This window comes from Galeopterus variegatus, unplaced genomic scaffold (genome assembly GCF_000696425.1).
Source record: "Galeopterus variegatus unplaced genomic scaffold, G_variegatus-3.0.2 Scaffold3094, whole genome shotgun sequence".
NCBI classification, from domain to species: domain Eukaryota; kingdom Metazoa; phylum Chordata; class Mammalia; order Dermoptera; family Cynocephalidae; genus Galeopterus; species Galeopterus variegatus.
Window position 1 is genome coordinate 163,715 of NW_007729205.1, and position 27,261 is coordinate 190,975.

General features: G+C 34.1%; 1 protein-coding gene across 3 annotated transcripts in view; it reads left to right on the forward strand.

Moving 5' to 3' along the window:
- Positions 1–27,261, forward strand: part of GULP1 (GULP, engulfment adaptor PTB domain containing 1) — a 113,445-nt gene that overhangs the window by 50,689 nt on the left and 35,495 nt on the right. For all 3 annotated transcript variants that reach the window (XM_008583954.1, XM_008583955.1, XM_008583956.1), the window contains exons 3-5: positions 3,007–3,078; positions 9,251–9,349; positions 18,975–19,112. In XM_008583954.1, coding sequence (XP_008582176.1) covers positions 3,007–3,078; positions 9,251–9,349; positions 18,975–19,112 — 309 coding nt within the window. The remainder of the gene's footprint in view (positions 1–3,006; positions 3,079–9,250; positions 9,350–18,974; positions 19,113–27,261) is intronic.

The window sequence follows — 27,261 nt, forward strand, 5'->3', positions numbered from 1 at the left end:
ATCGGGTACGTGCATACCAGCGCTAATGGAATGGCGACAGTGAACTTAAGCTTAAAATGGCCACCACCAGGAAGCAGGAACTATGCACAGTCAGGCGCCTCAGGATTGAAACGTGGCCCAACATATAAATATGATTTATTTAATCTGAGTGTCATGATGACTTTTATAATTTTTAAAAATACAGGAAATATAAGGAATAAACTAGTTTTCAGCTTTAAAATTATTTTCATTTACGTCATGTAATATTACGTGAGAAAAAGTTGGGTTAAGTAGCGAACTCCATATTAAGATGTCTTTTAATTTAATTCCCACCATTATTCAAGGCTTCTCCCAGTGTTTCATCATATAAGGAATAAACTAGTTTTCAGCTTTAAAATTATTTTCATTTACGTCATGTAATATTACATGAGAAAAAGTTGGGTTAAGTAGCGAACTCCATATTAAGATGTCTTTTAATTTAATTCCCACCATTATTCAAGGCTTCTCCCAGTGTTTCATTACTCAGATGGTTTAATTAAAGCCAGTGTGAAAGAAGCATATTAAAAGGTTCCTGAAGCAATGCTAGAGGTTGATTCATTTAGAATATACTTGGAGTTCTTCCATAATTTTCCCATACGGAGCTATTTCCATGTAATATTTATGACATAGCATTTCCTCTGAAGTATAAATATTCTTCCAAAAATATTGCCAGTAACTCTTACAGTCTGTTATTGACATGTCATGTCCTTCCTTCTTCTAGTTCAAGAATCACTTACACATAAAGTATCTGCCTTTACCTCCCTGCCCCTGCTAATGCTAGACTGCCCACTAATAATGGATCTCTCAGTGAAATGATAAATTCAGAGAAGTGGAGAACAGGAATTTACCCCATGGAATTACTCTGAACTAAATAGCTCCTATTGTGTTAATTCTCCTTCTGTTACTTGAACTCTTTATCCTTTCTGGATGATCTAAAACAGTGCTTTTCAAACCTGGTGGCACATTAAAATCACCTCGGGAGCTTTAAAATGTACAGATGTCTTGATTCTGCTCCAGACCAATTAAATCAGACTCATAAACATTGGTAATAAGTTTAAAGTTCCCCATGTGATTCTATCATGCAACCAAGATTGAAAACACTGATCTAAAACAGAAGAAATGTGACAGGTCCATTGGTGTCAGGAATAGATTTGGCTGTCTCCCACATCTTGGTAGCAGGTTTTCAGTTCCTTTTAAGTTGAGAATTTCTCATTTACTTTGGTCTTTTATGTATACCTGATCAACCAACACCTTGAGCTCGCAGTGGGCAAACTGAGTGCCTGATGATATCATACCTAGGCCCTGGTAGCTGTTGTTTGTATAGTTTGAGCATATTAGAAAAAAGGAACTGTGTTTGAACATATTAAGAAAAGGAACCATTACAGTTTATAGAATCTGAGAACTAAGACTTCTCTTTGCCTCAGAGCAACTGAGGTTTATTTCTCCTCTGTGAGCTCATCAGAAAGGGAACAGCAAGTATACACTGTATTTTCAACTCATCTTTTGTATCTACCTTCCAGTGTCCTCATGACCTGTTAACTCTGTTCCTTAGACTTTAGCATAAAGAATCGCCTGCGATGCTTTTAGAAATATAATTCCCTGGCCCTACCCCTAAAGATTCTGATTTATTTCACTGAGGAATCTGCATTTTTACATTTTAACCTGCTCCCTGGGTAATTCTCAATCCACTAGTGAAGATAGCCCATTTCAAAAAAATGATACTCTAATTTCTTTAGTTGTTACTCTTTCAAGAAGGAAGGGAAGAATAAGGGATACCGTGGCTTTATTATTTTGTTCCCTTCCATTCTGTAACTTACCACATGATGAAGATTCCATTTAATCATTTGGCACAAAGTGTACACACACACACACACATATCTAGTCTGTACATGTGAGAAGTGGTGAATGCATGACTCTCTTTGGTGTTATCCTTGGTAGTATATGACAAGAGCAAAAAGACTTTTGGGAAATTATATATACTTTGTGACTTTAATGATTATTTGCTATCTGTCTAGAAATGTTTTCTAGAATAAAACCTCTGTATTTCAATTCTACTTGGTCTTGAACATTTCCTGATATTGGACTTCTATTTAGGAGGTATTAAGGTAGAGATTTTGTTACAATGTGTTAAAAAACTTTTTATTTTTTTGGATTGGTCAGATAAGATAAGCACCCTTAATGATTATCATCAGGGTTATCTTAAAATTTAGTAAAGTTTTAAATCATGTATGTTTTATTTTTTATTTTATTTTTTTGTCTTTTTTCGAGACCGGTAAGGGGATCGCAACTCTTGGCTTGGTGTCAGCCACACCGTGCTCAGCCAGTGAGAGCACTGGCCAGTCCTATATAGGATCCAAACCCGTGGCGGGAGCATCGCTGTGCTCCCAGCGCGGCACTCTCCCGAGTGCGCCACGGGGCCGGCCCTATGTATGTTTTATTTTTAAAGAATTAGTCTAGCTATAGCTTTATTGAATGGTGTATGTGGGTATTAAAAAATGTTTGTCTTTTAAATTCTACATGCTATATGAATTTCATAATTAGAAAACAGAAAAATGTTGATTTGAAATTATAAACTGTGAAATATATTATTGAAGTTCATAGTAACAACTAGAAATCATTTATATGCTTTGACTTTACAGATAATTATAATTATTACAGTATTCATTAAATTGTACCTGTTGAAATCAACTTTATTCCTTTGAGCCTAATAAAATAACTTTAATTTGCTTTTCAGTAAAAATCTGTTAGTAAAATATTTAGATAATGTATGCCTGAAAAATATTTGAATAACAGGAATTGTAAATGATGAAGTAATATATTTATATTTTCATATAGCATACAAATAATATAAATTAATAATTCTTCTGTTTAATTAGGGCTTGGGTTTGCATTTCTATCAAACCGTTCTATTATGCAACCTTATAGTTCAAAAATAATTTAAGGATATGTGATGCAGTAAAGCCTGTGTCTCACAATGGCCATTTTCAGTTTCTTGGCAGCACAGAAGTGGAGCAACCGAAAGGGACAGAAGTTGTGAGAGATGCTGTAAGAAAACTAAAGGTAGGAAAAGCCTTCAAATGAATGTCTAGTGTTTTGATTCTTTCATGTTGTCAGCAAACTGATGGAAATCAAAGCATGATTAGCTTTGCAGCACGTATAGTTTCACACTGTTAAAAATGATCTATTGAATAAATATCACCAGATCAAGGACACATTATTAATAAATACGTACACACAACTAATTTTTTTCTGAATATGGCTTACTATTTGTATTTTTCTAAGGTGTAATTGCTCATACTCAACAAAAATATTTAATGCCGATATTTCATAAGTGTTGACATTTAGTAACTTGTCTTTGCTTGGACAATGCTCACTTATGCCTTAACTCAAAAATTGGTAATGGCATAACAACTATTTCAAATATTTAATACATCATATCCACCAGTTGAAAACATGGCATTAGAGTTCATTTCAAAGCAAAATTTTGCAGTGACACTATATATTAAAGATTTCCCAATGGGAAAATCCACGAGGATCTAGACATGTTGATGAGCAGCCGTGGGGGACTAAGAGAGAAGAGGACATTTAATAAGCAGCCTGGTATAGTCATAATCGGCAAGTTTCCTGAAAAATATCTTACACAAGATGCCACAGAGCCTGTTTTTCTAATTGCTTCCCATATCAAAGGACATTGTTTCACTGAGATTTTAAAATTTGAAAAAGTCCTTCAACAGAATTATCATCTTTAGTGTATTATAAAATCCACATACTGCTACTTTGTTTACACAATTAATTCTCTGTGTTATTCTCTATGGCTGCTCTCATATTTTTGGAGAAACAACCCTTCTCTATCTTTATTTGGTTTAGAGACAATCCAGTTACTCCACAGGAGAGTGAGGTCTCTGATTGTTCCAGGCAAAGTCATAGACATTAAAAAGTATTCCTTTGTTTTGAGAATATCATATCAAGTGGAATTTACTCAGTGTTTACATTGAGGAAAAACTGAAGTGGTATAGCTTGTATTCTGGGTGAAGAAATAAAGATGGATAATATTTTTATCCATCCATTTTATATGTAAATATTTTACCTAATCCTTTAAAGTAAAAATGCCAAAAGGTCCCAAGATAGTATCACTCACATTTGGAAAAAGAGTGGACAAGCCAACCATTTCTTTCCACTGCGCATGGGGTCATAATTCAAACTTAACCTTCATTTAGCCAATATTTTAAAGCACTGATAGAGGATTTAAAAGGCCTCAGTCTATGGACAACATTTAATGTTTTTAAAATGTTGCAAATTCTGGACATGAGTCCAACTTTACTACAATCAGAATGTTTTATAAAAGAACAGTGATTTACACTTAATGTCTCTTTATACCTAGGTGATTCTTTATTCAGTCAACCCTAAATCCAAAGCCAAAACTATTCAAATACAGAATGACTGGATAAAATAGAGATATTTGAAATCAAATGCTTTCTAAACAATTGCTAGCTTACATACATTTTTGTGGGATTTTATATTGGGTCTAGAAATGCACTCTGTTAATACAGGAATATAATTTAAAACAAGATAAAAAAACTATGTATTATAGTTTTAAATGCATACTTAATTTACAGTTGCTTTTGTCTTTCAAGTGTCTTCAGGAATAAATATGTATTTAATAAGCAATTTTTACTTTGCTAATTGCAGAATTTTGTATATCAGGAAAGAAGTATATCTAAGCATGATTCACATGCTGAGAATGAATAAAACGATACTTTTTATTTATATTTATTTTTTTGTTTCTTTGAGGAAGAGGTCAGAGGCTGCAATTCAAAGTACACCAGGAATTATACTCTGGTTTCTCTTCAGATCTTATAAATCTTTCCACTTTTACATATATTTTAAAAACATCGACCCAGGCTCCTTTTCATTTTTTGTTTTCATGTAGAAATGGCCCTTAGGTGGTGCTGTGGCTCTACTAAAAGAAGAAGTTTGCTCCCTTACCATGAGTACACAATCCCCATTTTAATTTTCTGCTTATTTTTCTTAGACATATGTATTCTGACTCCTTTTTTAAAAATCTACTATACTTTAGTATTTGATCTTGTTTATCACCGAAGGTAACATTTTATTTATGTTTACTCCTTTTTTAAAAGTTTGCAGTATTAGTATATTGGCTTCTGACATCAAATAAGAACTCAGAAGGATTAAGAATAATACAAACTAACAGAAAACATAAACGATTTTTAATGATGTATTTTTCAGGCTACTATGTTTAATGATGTCTGCTTAGTTTTCAAGAAAAATGTTTAAACTTTGGGTTTTTTATGTACTATTTTTCTGTCATTTTACAGAGATTTTATAGTTTATAATTTTTCTGTAATGTATTAATTTTTGTAAGTACTGAATTTTTGCCTTCAGATTATGTATTTTTCAAAACATTTTTTATATTTTTAAATCATGTTCCACAATTTCTATTTCTTAATCATGTTTTAACCTCAGATTAAAGAAAACACAGCTTTTTAAAAAATGTAATAATTAAAAACACTTTTCAATTTCTATGTACTTAATAGGATTATTATGGTAATGAATTTCATTTTTCATAGTGATTTATCTATTTTTTATTAATACAACTAGTACAAATGTCAGAAGGCTCAGTGTATTTCATAAACAATTTGTTTGTTATGTTCACACGTGAATAAGTTTTGGTATACAGATTCAAACATCAGTTTCTCTGGGACAAAACTAGGGGCAGCATTCTTGGGGCCCAGTTTTGGAGGAGAGACCCCTCACTCCAATGCAGATAAATTAAAATTACATGAAGTTACTTCAAGGAAATGTGGCCTTTGGGAACTCATGTCAAGTCCTGTTAAGTCTCAGCCTAGCAGTCAACCTCATTCTGTGTAGGATAACACTCTGCTTTGTCTTCACAACCAGTTATTTTGCTAATGAAATATTTAATTTAATTATATACAAACATAGCTGATTTTCCCACGGATTATTAGGAATAATAATAACAAAATTAAAAATTTAAGTAGAAGAACCACAAAGAGGAATAGTAGCTCAGAATAATAGGTGCAAAGTAATAATTAAATAATTTCTTGCCTAATAATAAAAATTCCTTTAGTAGTGTAATTGGACTTCACTTTTTAAAAAGTCATTTGAGAAATGGATAGAAATCTGTGTGATGATGACATTGAAACTCAGTTGTGCTCCTTTTAACTTTTAACAATTCTACATAGCAGTGATATAAATTTAACTAAACACTTTATGTATTTCAAGTAATAATTCATTCTTCTCTATAATTTTAAACTAACCAATAAAAGCTTGGTTTTTTTTTTGTATTCATAATTCCCCAGAATGCTCATGCTTCACACCCTTTGAATCATTTTGATTGGATTATTATATTCAAGTTTTAATAGTAGATCACTCTAGCTAGATCTACCAAGAATTGAATCCACTGACGCAAAAATTGAAAGAAGTCTGCAAAAAGACTCTTCAAGCATTAACATTAAAGTAGTAAATGGGGAGAAAAAAGAATTTAAGATAGCTTGAGCAGCATGTGTTCAAAATATAAATTAGAAATATTTCAAAACATAATTAAGAGGTCTGCCGATAGAAAAAAGGACTTAAAGGGGAAATGCAAACTATGGAATACAATAAGCTTAAGTTTTAGGAAAAAAATAGAGATGCAGGAAGGAGCATATTAAACTCTCTTTAAAATGCACATTGAATAAATATAACCTCAGGCATAAGAGTTTTGCAACATGTGTTCAACAACCAGTATAATAAGCCTTGAAATGCTTGAAGATAGAACTGGCAATTTTGTTTTTTAAATGCAGAAAATATGCTGTGTAAAAGGAAAAGGTTATTTAGTGTATATCTGCAAAACTACGTTGTAGACCGAGTTGTTACAAATCCATTTTATGACCAAGGTGCATAACTTCTCTGGGACTTATTTTTCTCATCTTTGAAATAGGAAGATTGGATGACCTCTGAAGCTTCCTTGAACACAATTACTTCATCTTTATATGAAGCAGAGAGAAAAGTTTCAGAAACCTTAGATCAGATATTTTAGGCTTCTTTTTCTTTCTCTCATTCTCTCCTTTCCCTTTCCTCCCTCCCTCCCTGAGTCCCACTCTCCCTTACTTCTTACCCCTCCTCTTTGTTTTTTCTACCTCCAGCTTCTACTTCCTTCCTTTCTTCATTTCTTCCATTCTTTCTTCCCTTCTCAACAGATAAGTTTAATATTAGTGGTGGTTTTGTGGTGGACTTTTTGGAAAATATAAGGTTGCACAATTCTTGTCAGAGGTCACAGGAATGGCTGTGTCCAGATGTGGAAGGGACCTCAGAAGCCACTGCTCATCGTGTTTATGGAAAACAGCAGCACCTAGGAAGCAAGAGTGGAATGCTTCTGCAGCCAACAGTGGGAGTTTCTTTGCTCAGATACATTCACAGAGATGGGGAGCAGCTGATTTATTTTGTAAGCCTTTGCATGTTAAAACCCCCAATTTGTTTAATGATGCCAATAGAAGTTTATGAAGGGAAAAGAAACAAAATTAATCCACATTCTGTGAGAAAGAGCTGGGATAATTTTTAAAGATCTTCATTGAAGCAAAACAAGTTTCTTAAAGACAAAAAAGAAAATTCTCTGGCACAAGTTGGTTGAATCATCTGCACAGTATAAGACTGTTGGATACAGGAAAAAAAAAAAAAAAAAAAAAAAAAAAAAAAAAAAAAAATAGCAGCCTGCATTGACAGAGCAGGGCAGACAGCAAGCTGAAAAATTACACCACCCAAAATGGAATGAAACAAATGGTACCCCTTGGGATATGAAGGCAGACACTTCAAGGCATTTGTGTATGCATTAATTATGTTACTCTCCATGGCAGTGCAAAGCCATGAAAAGACAAAAAGGCTTTTAACCACTCTCTGCTTCAGGACTGAGCTATACCATGTGTACTCACATCTGCCCCAGATTAGAATGATATGTGTAATGCAACTAAATATGACACACAAGAGGACTGGAACCCCACCCTGCCTACATGTCATCTATTTTGAGTCAAGTTAGGATGATCTATATGCTGAAAAAATGTTATACTGAGAAATAACTTTTCTAAGCCCTAAAAGAGGGATGAGAAAACCTGTTTTTTCCAATAGTTTTCTTTCCATTTCTTAAAAAGAAAGGGGAGGGGAGGTAGGATAGAAGGAAAACAGAGAGAGTAGGGGTGCAGATAAAATCAGGACACCCAATAAACTTTGAATTTCAAATAAATAATAACATTTTTTATTGTAGGTATGAGGGTACTTCAAAAAGTTCATGGAAAGATTCGCACTAATCTTTTTTCCCATGAACTTTTTGAAGCAACTTCATTTGTCCCAGATACTGCATTGGACTTACCAAATAGCATATATGTGTTGTGTGTGTGTATATAGCGTAAATATTCCAAAATAAAAGTTTTAAAAATTAATTCATTGTTTAATATTTAAATTTAAATTTTACACCACTAAATCAGGCAATATTGGGAGAAAGGCAGAAACTCTGTCTACTAAGTGCATGACTATTCTGATTTTCTTTTTGATTTTATAACAGAACCTAATGAGCATTTACATATGCTTACTAATTCATCGAGAAGGTACAATAAATACTACTACGAAAACACTGAAAAAATGTTTGTTTTCAAGATACTCACATTTTTAATAATTCGGAACTAAGTCTAGTTGTACCTGAGTCTTTTAGCTGGGATAATTACTTCAATCCTTAGCTTCAGTTTGGATATGGTAATCTGTCTCTTTTCAATCATTGATTTTGGTTAGATAGGACAGTGTACCAAACTAGGTAAATATCAAGAAATAGCAAAGATGGCATATCCAGCAGCTGGTGAACTGTAAGTTCTCTAGAAATAATAAAAGCAAAAGATGCACAGAAAAATAAATTGACCTCTGCTTATCTTCCCGCAAAGGTTTTGTTTTCTCAACTATCTGTTAAGAATACAGTCTTTAAAATATTCTGAAAAAAGTGCATTAAAATCGTGTTTTTAAAAAGTCACAAAAATCAATCTGAACTATAATGGTAAATTGCTATGATTTCTTAAATATTTTTAGACTATTTTCGTAAAATACTTTGTAATGGGCAATAATTCACTTAATGTAAGTCTGACATTGAATACAAACTCCAAATGTATATTTGTTTGTATTCATTCTTCACAGAAACAGAATTACAGTTTTGTGAATAATTTTTCATTTGTAGTTTGCGAGACATATCAAGAAATCTGAAGGCCAGAAAATTCCTAAAGTTGAGTTGCAAATATCAATTTACGGAGTAAAAATTCTAGAACCCAAAACAAAGGTAAGGCTTATTTTTGAATGTCAGAAGCACTCTAATCTTTAATTAATTGTAATTATATTTCTATTTTAATAAATATTTAAAATTTGTTACCAATTTGAACTGTTTAGTTCTCAGTTAATGACAATTTAAAACTGTATAGGATTTTTAGGGGGATAAAGCAACTTTTGGAATTGCTTTCTGAGTGGTCTGTTTTTTAGCCTGTGTTTGAGATGTAATAATTTATGTTAAGTGTACAGTTGTCTCTTGGTATCCATGAAGGATTGGTTCCAGAAATCCTGCAGATATCAAACTCCTGGGATACTGAAGTCCCTTATATTGAATAGCATAGTATTTGCATATAACCTACCCATATCCTCCCATATACTTTAAATCATCTATAGATTATTTATAATACCTAAAACAATATAAATGCTATATAAATAGTTGTTATACTATATTGTTTTCTATTTGCATTATTTTTTAATTGTCATTTTGTTATTCTTTATTGGTTATTTCCCCGAATATTTTTGATTCATAGTTGGTTGAATCTGCAAATGCAGAACCTGCAGATACAGAAAGCTGAATGTATTCAACACTGTTTAGAGTTTTATTTAGAAATTTTTCTTCATATGATGTGAAAGAAATGCAAACAGTGTGGTTCACTAAGTATGAAAGAAAACAAAAGCTGTATATTGTTTGTTAAAATGTCTTGCACTGACTTTCATTGCTTGTAGAAATCATCAGTGTGTTAGTTTTCTAGGGTTGCCATAACAAATACCACAGACTGGGTGGTTTAAGCAACAGAAATTCATTTTCTCACAGTTGTGGAGGCTGGAAATCCAAGGTCCAGAGGCCAGCAGGGTTGGTTTTCCCTAAGGCCTCTCTACTTGGCTTGCAGATAGCCTCCCCTTGCTGCTCTTCTCACGGCCGTCCCTCTGTGCATGCACACTTCTGGTGTCTCTTTGTATGTCCAGTTTCCTCTTCTTATGAGGACACTGGTTAGATTGGATTAGGGAACACACTAATGGCCTCATTTTAACTTATTACCCTTTTAAAGACCTTATCTCCTGTTAAAAGAAAAACTTTAGACAAATTAGATCTAGCAGAGTTTATTAGAGCAAAAAATGATTCATGAGTCCAGAAGAGGATCAGAGAGCTCTGCCCAGCAGAGTAACAGCAAACCTTTATAGGCGGGGGAAAGAAGCAAAGTAGAGAAATCACCTGACTGGCCACAGGTAGGTGTCTGCCTTATTTGCACATGGTGTGATGAACTGGCTTCCTGTGACTGGCTGAAACCCACCTGCTTCTGATGGGCTGAAACTCAGCTTTTTATTATACTCCTAAGTTTCAGTTTGTTTACATACAAAGTTAGATTACAGTTTGTTATGTAGTAACTCAAAAGTATGGAGAAAGCCTCAGGCTGATGGCCTCCTGCTTATTTAATTTAACACTCTAAATACAGTAACATTCTGAGGTACTGGGGGTTAGGGCTTCAACATATGAATTTTGGGGAAATGTGATTCAGCCCATAATACAAGTAAACTTAAGTTCTTTTATTTAAGGGCCTTTGTCCCCCCCAAACATAATAAAATATTTTAAAATGTAGCCTATTTTAGATTCAAATTTATTAGTATTTACTTGTAATGGACTAAATTGTTTCCTTCCAAAATTCCTATGTTGAAGCCCTAACCCCCAGAATGACTGTATTTGGAGATAGGGCCTTTAAAGAGGTAATTAAGGTTAAGTGAAACACTAAGGGAGGGATCCTAATCCGAGATGACTGGTGACCTTATAAGAAGAGGAAAAAACACCAGGGATGCACACACAGAGAGGAGGGACCACAGACACAGCAAGAGGGCAGCTGTCTGCAAGCCAAGGAGAGAGACTCCAGAGAACTACAGAACTGTGGGAAAATAAATTTCTGTTGTTTAAGTCATCCAGTAGGTGGTATTTCGTTATGGCAGCCTTAGCAAACTAACATAGAACTTTATACACAATGCCGCAGAATTATTGTTTAGTAATGTTTATAACACCATGATAGTCAATTTGGAAAAATTAACATGTAGCTCCAATTATTTTACAAACATATATTGTCAAAATTTTCTTCTAACATTGTAGCGTGCTTATTGACAAATTAGTTCAATTTAATAACCAATAGGAATAATCCTATTTCTGCATTTCCTGGCCTATAAATAAATTGTGAATATGTCACAGGTCTACAAATTTTTACTAGTCTTACAGGTGCCACTGATATCTTCATCTCTGTAAATATTGGTTCCCCAAAACATCTTGCTATTCAAAATGTGGTCTGCGAACCAGCAGCATCAGCATCTATTGGGTGCTTATAAGAAACATAGAAACTTAGGCCCTATTCCAGACCCAATGAATCCATATCTGCAAGTTAAAAAGAAATCCAGTGATTCATACGCATATTAAAGTTTGAGGGTCTCTGGTGTAGTATATAGTTTGGTGGCTACATACAGTGGGCCTCATTTTCAAATTGAAGTCCATGGAATAGCTGCATAAAAACTGTTGGAGGCATTTGCAAAAATAAGTTCTAAGATCCCATCTTAGCCTACAGAATCAGAGTCTCTGAATGTGGAAATTTTGCATATGTAATCTGGTTAGGACAACTGGATGGTGGCACAGAGGCACCCACAGTTATTGTTCTTCAATTCCATGTTAAAGAACAATGGCATTTTTTCAAATTTTTCAAGATATGAATTTAAGACCTCCCACAATAATTCAGTCTAATATTCTCCTATTATCCACCCTCCACATTAAATAACAAAGACATGGAGAGTTTCTTTGGTTATGGCTATCCCAAGATAACTACTGAGGTAGCTGAAAACAAAAAGGAAATAATAAAAGGATAGTAGAAGGGCAATTCAAGCATGTAATGGAATATGTGTAGTTTGCTGAGAAACAAGGCAGTTGAAAATGAGACATTATCTACTAAACAGTTGGGTTGGCTGATGTGAATTCATTAGGCAAATAGTGGTTACAAAAACAGCAATAGGCTGAGGAAGTAGTAAGCTTCAGAGGGACAGTGCAACCAAAAGGATAGCAATGGAAGTGTAGTCTTACATGCATTACAAAAGAAAAATAATCCTATTCATGCATTTACTTCCAAAATTAAATGGATGTATAGTTGCAACGTCCTGCCAGAACAGGTCATTTGTAGGCCATGTTGTGTGGAAAGATTTCTACTAAATCATACAGATTCTGTGTTGTTTTGGAGTGTGTGTTTGTGTGTGTGTGTGTGTGTGTGTGTGTGTGTAATTAACTATTAATAGATCTGCAACATAACCAGCACGACCTTAGACAAGCGCAAGTACAAAATGGCACCACCCACCCCCTCCCCTACCTTCCCCCCTTCCCTTTATGAGAAGCCTCCTGACTTAAACAGAAACCACTTTTGCTTCCACAAGGACGCAGTTCTCCACCCAGATCCATATTAGCATAATGCCCCTCCTTGATGGTATCAGTCAGCCCTTGGCACACTATATAAGCTCTACCACCCCCACACCTGGTGCTGTCCCCCATTTTCAGGGCAGCCCCGAGCTGTTCCCCACTTTGAGCACAGCCCGGCAGATTTTCTTCCTTTAATAAAGCTTGAATGGTACCTGGCATCGCCGCTCACTTTCTTTCAACTATTACTTCAATTTCTCATCTGAATGTTTGGGACTTGTCAAAGTACACCTTGAAATATGTATGACTGATAATACACTTGTATTAATCTATCTCTGTTGCTTACAACACAATAACTGGAACTGGGTGATTTATAAGAAAACAAAATTTATTGCTTACAGTTTCAGAGACCGTGAGTCCAAAGTCCAGGGAACACATCTGGTGAGGGTCTTCCTTGGTGGTAGCTTTACAGCAGTGCAGGGATCTCACATGGTAGAAAATGACAGAGCAGAGAAAGAGAGACTGTCATGTGCTGTCCTTTTAAAGCCCTCAGAACCACACCCTAGACTCCAGTATTAATCCATTCACTACAGCATGGTCCTACAATTTTATCACCTCTTCAAGGCCCCACCTTTCAGTTACCACAATAGGATTTCCCATCCTCTCAACACTGTCACAGTGGGTGGGGGAAACTAGCCTGGAACTTTGGGGGCCATAATTTAAGCTTCAGTGAGTGGGGGCATTCAATCCACAACAGCACTTTATGTATCATATTTATATGTTCTTGTTCTTTTTGATTTGAGTCTGTCCATAGTGTACCCTAGGCTATAAAAATTTCCCCAAGTTCATGTAACATAATCTACTAAATCGTTCTCTTATTAGTGAACATTTAGAATGCTTCAAGTTTTTCATTAATTGATAGAAAGTTTAAGTATTTAGAAAATACAAATATGATTAATGCAGTATATAGAGAGAACATCTTTAGTTTTTAGAATTGTCAATTTAACATTGCCATGTCCTTAGAAAAGCACAAAATATAAAAACGTAAAACACTACAAGATGACTGCCACTAAAATCCTAAGTGTGTGGGGTATGTGTTTCTGTGTAAAGAGGGACAGAGAGAAGGATCATGTAAATGCAAATGTGGCATATTACCAGTTGGCTAGCTGAAGAGTGTATGGATAGGCATTGCAACTTTTACTTTAACCTAAATCTTTATTTTCATTAGTTTCGAGGAATTTTTTGATTTCCTGTTTAAGTTCTTCTTGGACCCATAGGTCCTTCAGGAGCATGTTGTTTAATTTCCATGTATTTGTATAGTTTCCAGAGTTTCACTTGTTATTGATTTCTAGTTTCAATCTGTTGTTGTCTGAAAAGAAACTTGAAATGATTTCAGTTTTTTTATATTTGTTGAGACTTGATTTGTGACCTGACATGTGATCTATCCTGGAGAATGTTCCATGTGCTTGATGAGAAGAATGTACATTCTGTAGCTGTTGATGAAATATTCTGCAGATATCTGCCAGCTCCAGTTGGTCTAAAGTATAGCTTAAATCCTGTTTTTCTCTGTTGATTTGTTGCTTAGATGATCTTTCTGATGTTGAAGGAGGGGTGTTCAGGACCCTACTGTTATCGTATATGGGTCTATCTCTTTCTTTAGGTCTAATAGTGTTTGCTTTACATATCTGGGTGCTCTGGTGGTGGGTGCATATATATTTATGATCATTATATCTTCTTACTGGATAAATCCCTTTAGCATTATATAATGGCCTTTTTATCTCTTTTTATGGTTTTTGATTTAAAGTCTGCTTTATCTAATATAAGAATAGCTACTTGTGCTTGTATTTGGTTTCCATTTCAGTAGTATATCTTTCTCCATACCTTTACTCTTGGTCTGTGTTTATCTTTATAGGTGAGGTGAGTCTCTTGAAGACAGCATATAGTTGGGTCTAGCTGTTTAATCCACTCAGTCAGTCTGTGTCTTTTGAATGAGGAATTTAATCTGTTTATATATAGGGACGTTATTGAAAGGTATTTTCTTACTCCTGGCATTTTGTCACTTTTCATTTGGATGTTTAAAATATCTTTTGTTCTTTTCTTTCCGTTTTTTTTATTTGTCTTCCGTGTTTGTTGGTTTTTTGGTAAGATATAGTTTCTTTGTCTTTCTTGTCTGCATTTTTGCTCTACCAGTGGGTATTGTTCTTTATTGCTTATTCACAGTAGTCATTATCATTTTTTGGATTCCAGATGCAGGACTCCCTTGAGAATTTCTTGTAGGGCTGGTTCTGTCATAGTGATCTCTCATGGTTTTTGTTTGTCTAGAAAATATACTATTTCTCCCTCATTTCTGAAGGCTAACCTTGCTGGGTATAGTATTCTTGGCTGGCAATTTTTTTTTCTTTCTTCATTTTTTCTTTATTTTTATTTTGCATATGTCATTCCATTATCTTATGGCCTACAGGATTTATGTTGAGAAGTCTGCTGTTAGTCTGAAGGGGACTTTCTAATAGTTGACTTTATGCTTTTCTCCTGCTGCTTTTAGGTTCTCTTTTTGTCTTTGAGTTTTGCTCACTTGACTATAATGTGTTTCTGATTGGACATTTTTGTATGAATATATTTGGGGATCTTTGAGCCTCCTAGATCTGAATGTCCATGTCTCTCCCTATACCTGGGAAATTTCAACTATTATTTTATTGAATAGATTTTCAATGCCTTTCCCTTTCTCCTCCCCTTCTGGAACACCTGTGGTTTGGATATGTGTCTGACCTTTTAAATGAGACTATTCTTTCTAATGAAAGACATGTGAAATCTCTTTTAAAGACTTCCGTCAACCAATTAGGCCATCATATCTGTTTGCTTTTTCTTTTCTGGCTTCCTGACCACTTAGGGACACCTACCCTTATGAAACCCAATTAACCAGTAACTTATGATTTGTCAGATTATTTGTTCTATCTGCTCTCCTGATCTTTTGTGTTTTACCTGAAATATAAAGAAAAATTTTCCTTTAAATGCCTGTAAACATGAAAATGGAAATATGAAAAATTTACAGAAAAATCATAGTGGGTAATATTGTAGAGTGAAGAAAAAGTAAGGTAGATAGAATCAGAAATTGACCAGGGCTTAGAAAAAGTCTGTGGTTGGTAATAAAAGAATAAAGGTAAAAGTGACAAGGAAGTGGATGATTACCACCTACTATTTTTGTCATTGGAAAATCATATTTTCAGATTTCTACCAATAAGCATCCCCCATTGATAACCTGTCAACCATAACATTCTGTTTCCTAAGGTTTTCCTATCAAATCTTCATGCTGCTCCCAACCTAAACGCCATTTACAAACTATCAGTGACATGGCATTCAACTCAACATGATTAACCAGTTGACTATTGATCATCCTATATTGACTTACCCTGATAAATAATATCATTGCTTTTTTTCTCATCTGAAAGTCTTAATTTTCTACACTGAATAGCTAATTTTAAGACACTCAATTGAATTTCTCCCAAAATATAAGTCTTCTGAACTTTTAATGGGAAAGTAGCACCTCTTTTTATCCCTAACTAACCTGAAGAGCAATCTTGGAGTTTAAAAATGTTTGAGATGTTTTATATGTTCAGTTATATTACATATGAATATACAGTGAATATCTCTTACTCATATATAGAAAATACCATTTTTAAATCCATTTACAAATGTAGGTAATCTAAAACAGGGACTTACAAGCTCTTCTGAGTATCATTGCCCCCAGGACATCCCTAAAACTGATTGCTGGAGTCCACCCAGGCCTTTCAGAATCCCAATCTTCAGAAAAAGGCTTGGTATGTGTATATATGCACATAGAAAGAGAGACAGAGAGAGAGAGAGAAAACGTGACCTTCCCAGGTAACTTTGATACAGCCTTTTCACAGACGTGAATTTAGAAACCACTATTTGAGAAGACATGAGTGAACCAGGAAAAAAAATCTTTTCTTCATTTTATTTTAGCTATAAGCTTTAATTTAGGAAAAAAAGACAACTAAATATGATGCTCCTAAAGTAAATTTATTTATAGTTAAATATACATGCGTGAGACAAGATTTTAAAATACATTATTAATCTAATGTGGGCTTTCTTTATAGAAAATAAAATCTCTATTTTTCTTTCCCACTTGGATGGATGAAAATGGAAGCAAAGCAACCTCAGTAATAATTGGCTCCTATACATTTCTTTCTGTGTCTTTTCTTTTTCTGCATTTCTCACTTGTCCTCCAGATAAAGATGATGTGGTGCTGGAAACAGGTGGTGTGGATGAATTGAGGATAAAAACATTTACTGATTTTTTGTTTCAACTCTAATAAAATATCACTAATATTGAAGGGTATGTGTTTTCTTACTGTGGTTTATTTTGTTTCCTAATCTCCTTATCCTGTCTCACCCAAATTTAGTGCTGTATTTAAAATTCATAAAGATCTATTAAAAGTACAGCAAAAAAATCTTACAAAAATAATGAAATTACAACTTTCAACTCCCTAGTCTTTTGTAGAAAGATACCTTTGCTAATATAAACAAACATTAGGTTACTATCAATTGTTTATAACCAAAGCCTTTCCGTGATCATACTGGTTGGTGAGTGAATGAGGGACTATGTAGATTTCATCACCAGCTATGTAAAGGAATCTTTTTCTATATCATATAGCAATGATATTTCCTCTTTATGTCTCATTAACATACTATATGATTAATAAACTGTTGCAGAACTCCTATCAGTATTTGTAAGCTACAGTGCAGCTAAGGGATAGCCTTAGCTATTTGACTGACTGTATTGACATTAAAACAAAAAAATATGTTAATGAGAAAGGGGACTGGTCAGTCCAACAAAATATAGGAAAAGGAAACTCTCTGGCAAACGTGGTCATTGTTCATCTTAACTTTGACCACATGACATGGAAGATGCCCTCAAGAAAATCTTAACTTACTTAAGTACCCCTTTTTGGCATTGATTCACCCAGCTGTTGAAATGAATGGATCAAGCTATCTGGTAATTATGACAAGCATTATTATCATATAATATAGTTTCTCATTTTAATTCTCATGCTTACCAAGCAGCTCTTTGATGACTTACCATTTGATTTCTATGCAGGGAAAGAATGCATTGCTGTAAACAAATTATCTTAGCATTTATTTGTATATGTCATTTTATGTACTCATTTTTGGTCTGATGAACAGTAATGTGAATTAGAGTGATAGATCAGATCCCAGAAAGCTGACAAATCAAACTCTGAGCTTGGAAGGATAAGGATCTCTACATCAGTGATACTTATCTTGACCCAAATCTTTGAGATTCTGACTCAGCTGGGATAAAGACAAGGATAAAGACACCCCAGGTATTTGTGCTACAGGTAGTCTGAAACCATCTTTAGAGAAACACTATTATTTTATAAGCTAAAATAAGGCTTTCTGGGGAGACATTCAGCCAGTCTTACTTGGGTGAAACTACAATTGCTTCCATCCCCAATCTTTTACAATACCCACTAAGTAATGCAGGTGACCTGAGTTTCTATATAATAATATGACTAATCTTATGCATATAAGTGAAGTGTTAAATGCTTGATCTTTTGACTAAATAATATTAATTTTAAAAAATTATTTAATTATTTACATTATGTAAATATTTTTATGTTGATTAAGAATATACCTGATATTTTGTGAGGTTCTGTAACCATGAAGATACATAAAATAAAATTTAATAAGAAAACTAAAGATGACATGGTAGTATGTTTCACACAAAATTGTGTGCAGATAAGCCTGTGTTCTAAACTGTAATACTTGTTAGTAACAGTGAGATAAAATGAAAAGTGTTCTGTTTTAAAAGGACTCCGCTAATTCTTTAATCTTGTAGAGGTATCTTAATCTCTCTGGACCTCAGTGTCCTCCTGTGTAAACTTGTAGGGTTTAAAGTATACAGTCTCTTAAGATCCTTTGTAGCTCAAGATAGTCCATGAACCTCTGATCCTCTTGTGTTATGCTTATGTTTCTCTAGATACTGTTGAAATGAATATCTTAGTTTAATGCTGAGTCAAGATGTGCATCTACATTATGTATTTGTTTAAGTTTAGGGTGTATGTAATTATAAAACAAAAGCTTAACAGATGATTGTTCAACTTTTAAAGTCACAAGTTATACGTTATTAACACAAGCTGGTATTTCAGAAAATGAAAAAGAATCCCATCAACTATGTTTATTTCTATCTGTGTTCACAGGAAGTTCAACACAATTGCCAGCTTCATAGAATATCATTTTGTGCAGATGATAAAACTGACAAGAGGATATTTACTTTCATATGCAAAGATTCTGAGTCAAATAAACATTTGTGCTATGTATTTGACAGCGAAAAGTGTGTAAGTATGCCAGATGTTTTAGATTGGTTTGTTCTGTTTTACAAGCCAGGACTTGTCTTGTTTCTGGCATTAGTAAAGTATTTGGAAATGAAAAAAGGTCTGCAAATACTTAACTGCACTAATAGATTCATCCTGTCATGAGAATATGTTTCAGGATTTCATCCTTAACTAAATTCTCATGTTACTGACATAAGCTTGCATGCAAATTTCTTTTGTTACAATGTCATGCCTGCTTATGTTATGCATTTATTTCTCTTATTTATAATCATTTAATTTATTTTTAAATTTTAATCTCAAATATGATTTAGCAAATGCCCATAATACAAAGAGTGCTGGTGAGCAAAAGTGTTTTGTTTTTCTTTCCCTGAAATGTGATGGATTTGATGAAAATAAATATTGTAATCCCCAGGAAATAAAATCTGTATGACTCTTCAAAAAATTTCCAGTATTTGCAAATTTGGTTTTTGATGTTCATTATTCAGAAAACTTAATATAATGAAATGTAATAGAATCATGTTTGTATGTTCATGCGTGTGTGTGAGTGTGAGTGTGTTTGCTTTGAATGTAATCTGAAGTTCTTAGCAAGTCAGCACAACTAGGAAATTCCAAAGTTAAGTTCTGCAGCAGTTCTTTAATCATCTGGAACCTTAAGGAAAACCATGTGTCTCAATTATAAGCATAAGCTAATTCTAATGATAACCTAGTCTGAGTTCCTGTTACAAAACATAAGATGTAAATTCCAAGCACACATTGCAGCCATTGATGGCTTCAATGAATGAAGACCATCTAACCTCAACAACGTTATTTGTTTAGAGAGGAAATAAGACTTACTTTATCTATTTGCTAATTTTTCTTGCTATCAAAAATAGCAGAGGACTAATGTTATCACTATTATAATTTATTTATCTGGTATCAGTATGTGAACTTTTTGACAGCAAATACCTTTTTATTTGTCCATGTAACTCCTACGTCAAGTGGACAATAGATGCTCAGTCAATTTTTCCTTAAGGAAAAGACCATGTTGAACATTTCCCAAATGTAGAGAAAGTTATTTTCTGAAACTTTCAAATTATAGTGCTATAAAAAGTCAAGCTAATGCACTAAGCTACTTGGCATCATAATACCTTTTAAGAATTTGGTGAACATTATGATACATCTCATCAGAACAGTGTGCTTACCCATATAAGACAATATTATGTGTAAAAAAAGGAATTTTATGTGAATTTCAAATTGTTTGTGAAATATATCTTGTTGAATGAATGTATTATGTTTACATATTTCAAGTGCTTCTTAGCCATGATTGTTTGCAGATGTTTTTCTCAATGTGATTGAGAAGATTAAAGTTGATATTTGTTGAATATCTTCTATGTGTAAGATAAAATAACCTTTTAGCACTTTCACCAAGCAGAAAACTCAGTTTTCCTTTTTTCATGCCTTACACATAGAAATAAACTTCTTTGAGGTCCTTTTGAAATATTCATAATTTGGTTCACTGTACATATTAGTCTTCTCATAGATTTGTGCCATTTGTTTTATCTTTCTTTGATCCCCATCCAAATTTGTTGCATAAACATTTAAAATATAAGCTTGCTAGAACCCCTGTGTAGTTAAATTTTTTTCTTTTTTTAAAAAATTTATTTTTAATTGCACATACTTATAGAGTACAACAGGATATTTCAATACATGTATACATTGTGTAATAATCAAACCAGGGTAATTAACATATTCATCATCTTAAACATTCACAATCATTAGTGTATGTAAAAATCATAAGGGATGTCTTTTAAAATACAGTTTTTGAGGACTCACGTCAAGAAAAATTCTTATTGATTGGGGATGATACCCAGAAAATCTACATTTAGCAGTTTCACCAAGTAATTCAGTTGCAGGTAGATGATAATTTTGGCTTTGAAAAGGGTCTAAGATATCTCTCCAACTATAAGTTGCCATCACCTTCATGACTTCAAAAAGGACATGTTTCCTCAAAATTTCATTATTTCATCTTCACTATGAGGTTTTATTGGCTGTAATTGTAATAATGACTATACTTATAAAATTAATTTTATATGTATATGAAATTTTTGATATGCCATCTTAATTCTCATTTTAAATAGTTAATTATAGGATATTAAAACAGGAAATAAATTATATCATGATTGGCACAATTCTTTCTTCTCATTTTAAGAAACCAAGGCCAGAGAGGTTAACTGTTTCCCAAAGTTACAAAACTAAGTTGTGACACAATCAGAATTAAAATCTAAGATGTTAGATTCCCATTGTTGCATTTTTCCCATCATACAATATTTGTTCTCATAACTGTAACCCATTTCAGAGTCCATTTGCTCTTATTGGGGCTTGTACCTTATTCACTCATTGTATTTTATCTTTCCAGCCCTTCCTTCTGTGAAATTGTTGAGAGTTTGAAAGATAAATGTAACCTACCCTAGTATGCCACAAAACTGGAATTCACTACTCTATTAACAATATCTTGTTGCATTAAAGAGTCTTCCTCCCTCCACGGTGACAGTGAGGACCACATAGAAAACCAGAATGCTCAATCCTGCCAAGTGAGGAAGCTGAACCTCTATCTTCACCAGGCACTAATGAGGCAGTGCTTATTCACCCTATTACCTACTGGAATTGTGTCAAAGGTGGCGACCTAAAACAGAAGGTCTAAATAATTCCTAGAATTTCAAAACATAATATATCCAGATTCAACTGAAAATCACTCTTTATACCAAGAAACAGGAAGATCTTAAACTAAATTATAACCACAACCAGTATATACCAACACTATGTCAGAGATCTTATAATTCTAACACAAATATTTGAAATAAACCAGCATAAAACATAATAAAATGAGCAATTACAAGCATGTTTGAAACAAGCGAAAAAGTAAAAAGTCCTATCAAGAAAACAAAATCTAAGCGATAAAATAGAAAATATAAAGAAAACCCACCTGGAAATATTACAACTGAAAAATATAATAACCACCTAAAAAAAAATCAATGTATGGGCTTACTAGCAGAATAGAGGGGAAAGAGAAAAGAATCAGTGACTTGGAAGACTGACGAATAGGAAATGTCCAATCTGTACAACACACAGATAACAGGCACATGTGAGATAACTGGCAGGCACCCACCAATACACTAACAAAAACAAAACAGAATCTCAGGGACTGTAGAACTGTAACAGAATATCTAACATTTGGGTGTCATTGAAGTCCTGGAAAGAGAGAAGAAAAAAGACAGCCTTAAAAATAATAAAGAAATAATAGTTGAAAAATTCCCAAATTTGGCAAATGACATAAACCTATAGATTTTAAAAATTGCTCTCCAAACAGGATTAATCCAAATAACTGCACACCAAGACATATCATAGTCAAACTTCTGAAAATCAGGAGTTAACCCCACTGCTGCCAAAGATATTGCAGACACAAGGGAGACACTTGCAGCTGTCGGTGCCACTGCCACCCCCATGAGGTAACCCCACTGTTGCCAAGACACTGCACATGCAAGTGAGACAGCTTCAGCCACCAACACTGCTGCCATTACCATAAAGTAAATCCACTGACACCAAAGACACTGCAGACACAAGGGAGGCAGTTGCAACTACTGGTGCTGCTGCCACACCCACGAGGTAACCTCACTGCCACAAAGGACACCTCAGAAATGAGGGAGACAGTTTCAGCCACCACTGGGTGCCATTGCTGCCCCCACAATGTAACCCCACTGCCACCAAGAACACAACCAAGGACACCACAGACAGAAGGGATGCAGTTGCAGCCACTGGGCTTGCTGCCATTCCCACAAGTTAACCCAACTGCTGCCAAAGACAATATAGATGCCAGAGAGACAGTTGCAGCTGGGGGTGCTGCTGCCATTGTGAGGTAATTCCACTGTAACTGTGGACACCATAACTGATTGGGCCATGACTGTGGACTCCACAACCAAGTGGGTGGCCGCTGCAACTACCACTGTTGTAGGTGCTGTCACTACTGGTGCTGCCAGGCAGCTACCATCATCACACAAGCAGCCCTCCACAACCACCACCACAAACACAAGGGTGGCCTGCTATCACAGCAGCAGCTGCAGCAGCCACTGCCACTGTGCAGGTGGACCACCAACCACTGAACTGAATTGACACAGTGAAGTTCACCAGTGGAGTTCAGGGAAGGAGAGTAATAGAAGGAACTGCTCTACTGAATGTCCAGACATTCACACAGAGATACTAGAAATATGAAAAAACAAGAAAATATGAGCCCACCAAAGGAATGCAGTAACTCTCAATAACCAGACCCCATAGAATAGGAAACCCCTGAAATGACTGAAAATTAATACTGAGTAAAAATCTTAGGAAACTCAATGAGGTACAAGAAGATGCGGTTAGATGACACAAAAAACTGAGAAAATTTATCCAGGATATGAAGGAGGAAATTTACAAAGAGATTAATACTTTAGAAAAGAATGTAGTGGAACTCTTGGAACTCTAGGAGTCAGTTAATCAAATAAAAACAAAACTGAGGTCTTGTGCAGGAGGCTAGAGCCACCAAAAGAAAGAATTTCTTATCCTGAAAACAGTCCCTTCAAAATAACTCAGGTAGATGAAAAAACAAAAGGAAAAAAGAATTTTACAAAATGAAGAAAATCGAAGAGAGATGGCATATAATCTTAACACAAACATCTGAGTCATGAGTATTCCTGAAGGGGAGGTAAAAGGAAAAGATATTCATTGAGAAGATATTCAATGAAATAACAGCAGAAAACATCCCAGGTTTAGGAAGAAACATGGACCTTCAGATTGAGGAGGTTCAAAGATCCCCAAACAGATTCAGCTCAAAAAAATCCTCTCTGAGGCACATTATAGTCAAACTGGTAAAACTCAAAGACAGAGAGAAGCTAAACAACAGCAAGAGAAAAGCATCAATCATTTATAAGGGTATCCCCATCAGACTAATAGCAGATTTCTCAATAAAACTACAGGTCAGAAGAGAATGGGATAATGTATTCAAAATACTAACAGAAAAAAAATGCCAGCCAAGAATACTATACCCAGCAAGGCTATCTTTCAGAAATGAAGGAGAAATAGTGTTTTCCCAGACAAACTAAAACTATAAGAGTTCACCACAACATAACCACCCCTACAAGAAATCCTCTAGGGAGTTCTGCATCTGGAATCCAAAAAATGATAATCACTACCATGAATACACAGGAAAGAACAAAACCCACTGGTAGAACAAAGATGTAAATGAAAAAGACAAAGAAACTGTATCTTGCTACCTCTAAAAAACAAAAAACACCAAAGACAAACAATAAAAGGGAAAGAAAGAATCAAAATATATATAAAACATCCAAATGAAAATTGATAAAATACCAGATGTAAGACAATACCTTTCAGTAACAACCACAAATGTAAATGGATAAAATTCTCCACTCAAAAGACACAGGCTGATGGATTAGATTAAAAAGCTAGACCCAACTGTATGCTGTCTACAAGAGACTCACCTAACCCCTAAAGACACACACAAACTAAGAGTGAATGGACAGAAAAAGATATACCACACAAATGGAAATCAAAAACAAGCAAGAGTAGCTATTCTTATATTAGGTAAAACAGACTTTAAACCAAGAACTATAAGAAGAGAAAAAGAAGGCCACTATATAATGATAAAGGGATCTATACAGTAAGAAGACATAACAATCATAATTATATATGCACCCAACATTGCAGCACCCAGATATACAAAGCAAATACTATTAGACCTAAGGAAAGTGATAGACCAAAATATGGTAATTGTTCGGGACCTGAACACGCCTCTGTCAAAATTGGACAGTTCATCTAGGCAACAAATCAACAGAGAAACACAGGATTTAAACGATACTTTAGACCAATTGATTTTGGCAGATACGAACAGAACATTTCATCCACAACCACAGAATATACTTTCTTCTTGTCAGCATATGGAACATTCACCAGGATAGACAATGTGTTAGGTCACAAATAACTTCTCAACAAATTTTTAAAAACTAAAATCATTTCAAGTATCTTTTCAGACCACAACAAATTAAAACTAGAAACCAGAACAAGCAAAAGTCTGGAAACTATACAAACACATGGAAATTAAATAAGATACTCCTGAATGACATATAGGTCCAAGAAGAAATTAAATGGGAAATTAAAATTTCTCAAAACTAATGGAAATAAAGACATGTCATACCAAAACCTGTGGGATGCTGGAAAAGCAGTTCTATGAAGGAAGTTTATTGCAATAAATGCTTACATCAGAAGAATAGAAATATTGCAAATAAACAACCTAATGCTTCACTTCAAAGAACTAGAAAAACAAGAACAATAAAATCCCAAAATTTATGGACAGAAAGAAATAAGATCAGAGGAAAACTAAATGAAATAGAAATTTAAAACACAATACAAAAGATCAATGGAACAAAAAATATGTCTTGAGAAGATAAACAAATTAGACAAACCATTATATAGGCTAACTAAAAAAAGAAGAGAGAAAACCCTAATAACAAAAATTAGAAATAAAAAAGAAGACATTATGACTAATACCACAGAAATAAATCATTGGAGACTATTACAAACAACTATATGCCAGCAAACTTGAAAACCTAGATGAATTTGATAAATTTCTGCACACATAAAAACTACCAATACTGAACCAAGAAACCTGAACACACCAATAACAAGCAATGAACTGAAGCAGTAATCAGCAGTCTATCAACAAAGAACAGCCCAGCCCTGGATGGCTTTACTGTTGAATTCCACCAAACCTTTAAAAAGGAATTAATACAATTCTCTTCAAACTACTCCAAAAAATTGAAACAGAGGTCATTCTCCCAAACTCATCCTATGAGGCCAGCATCACACTGATACCACAACCAGACAAAGATAGAACAAAAAAGAAAACCATAGGCCAATATCTTTGACAAACATAGATACAAAATTCTCAATAAAATATTAGTAAATAGAATACAGCAGTTTGTCAAAAAAATCATACACCACAATCAAGTGGAATTCATCCATGGATGCAAGGAAGGTTCAACATATGCAAGTCAATAAGTTTGATACATCACATCAACAAAACCAAGGACTGAAAGCATGTGATTATCTCAATAGACACAGAAAAAGAATTTGACAAAAGTCAGCATCCCTTCATGATAATGACTCTCAGCAAATTAGGTATAGAAGGAAATATTTCAACACAATAAAAGCCATACACAACAAACCCACAACCAATATCATCCTGAATGGGGACAGGAACATCCTTAAGAACAGGAGCAAAACAAGGATGCCCACTCTCACCACTCCTATTTAACATAGTATTATTAGTACTAGCCAAAGTAATCAGGCAAGAGAAAGAAATAAATTTCTTTAGAAAAAAGATTAGAAAAAAGAAAGCCAAATGTCCTGTTTGCAGATGACATGATCCTATATATAGAATAGCCTAAGGACTCTACAAGAAAACTCTTAGATTTGATAAATGATTTTAGTATAGTTGCAGGATACAAAATCTACATGCAAAAATCAGTAGCATGTTTTTACTTCAACAATGAATTAGCAAAGAAAGAAATCAAGAAAACTAGCCCATTTACAATAGTCACCAAAAAAATAAAATACCTATGAATCAGTTTAAAGGAGATGAAAGATCTCTACAATGAGAACTACAAAATACTACTGAAAGAAATTAAAGAGGACACACAAAGATGGAAAGACATTCCATGCTCTTGAATGGAAAAATGAACATTGTGAAAATGTACTTACTACCAAATTGATCTATAGATTCAAGGCAGTCAAAATACTTGGACATTTTTCTGAGAAAAATCAAAACTTAAAATACTCACACAAAAAACCTATACATGAATATTAATAGCAAGTTATTCAAAATAACCAAAAACTACATACAACCCAGAAAATGGATGAATGGTTACACAAACCTTGTTACATCCCAATAATGGAACACTACATTGTAATGAAAAGGATTTGAGCTTTTGATATATGCAACAACCTGGATGACTCTAGTGAAAAAAATGAATCTAAAAAGCTTATATATTCTATGATTCCATTTCTATAACATTCTTAAAATGGCAAAACTGTAGAAATGGAGAACTGATTAGTGTTTGCCAGGGGT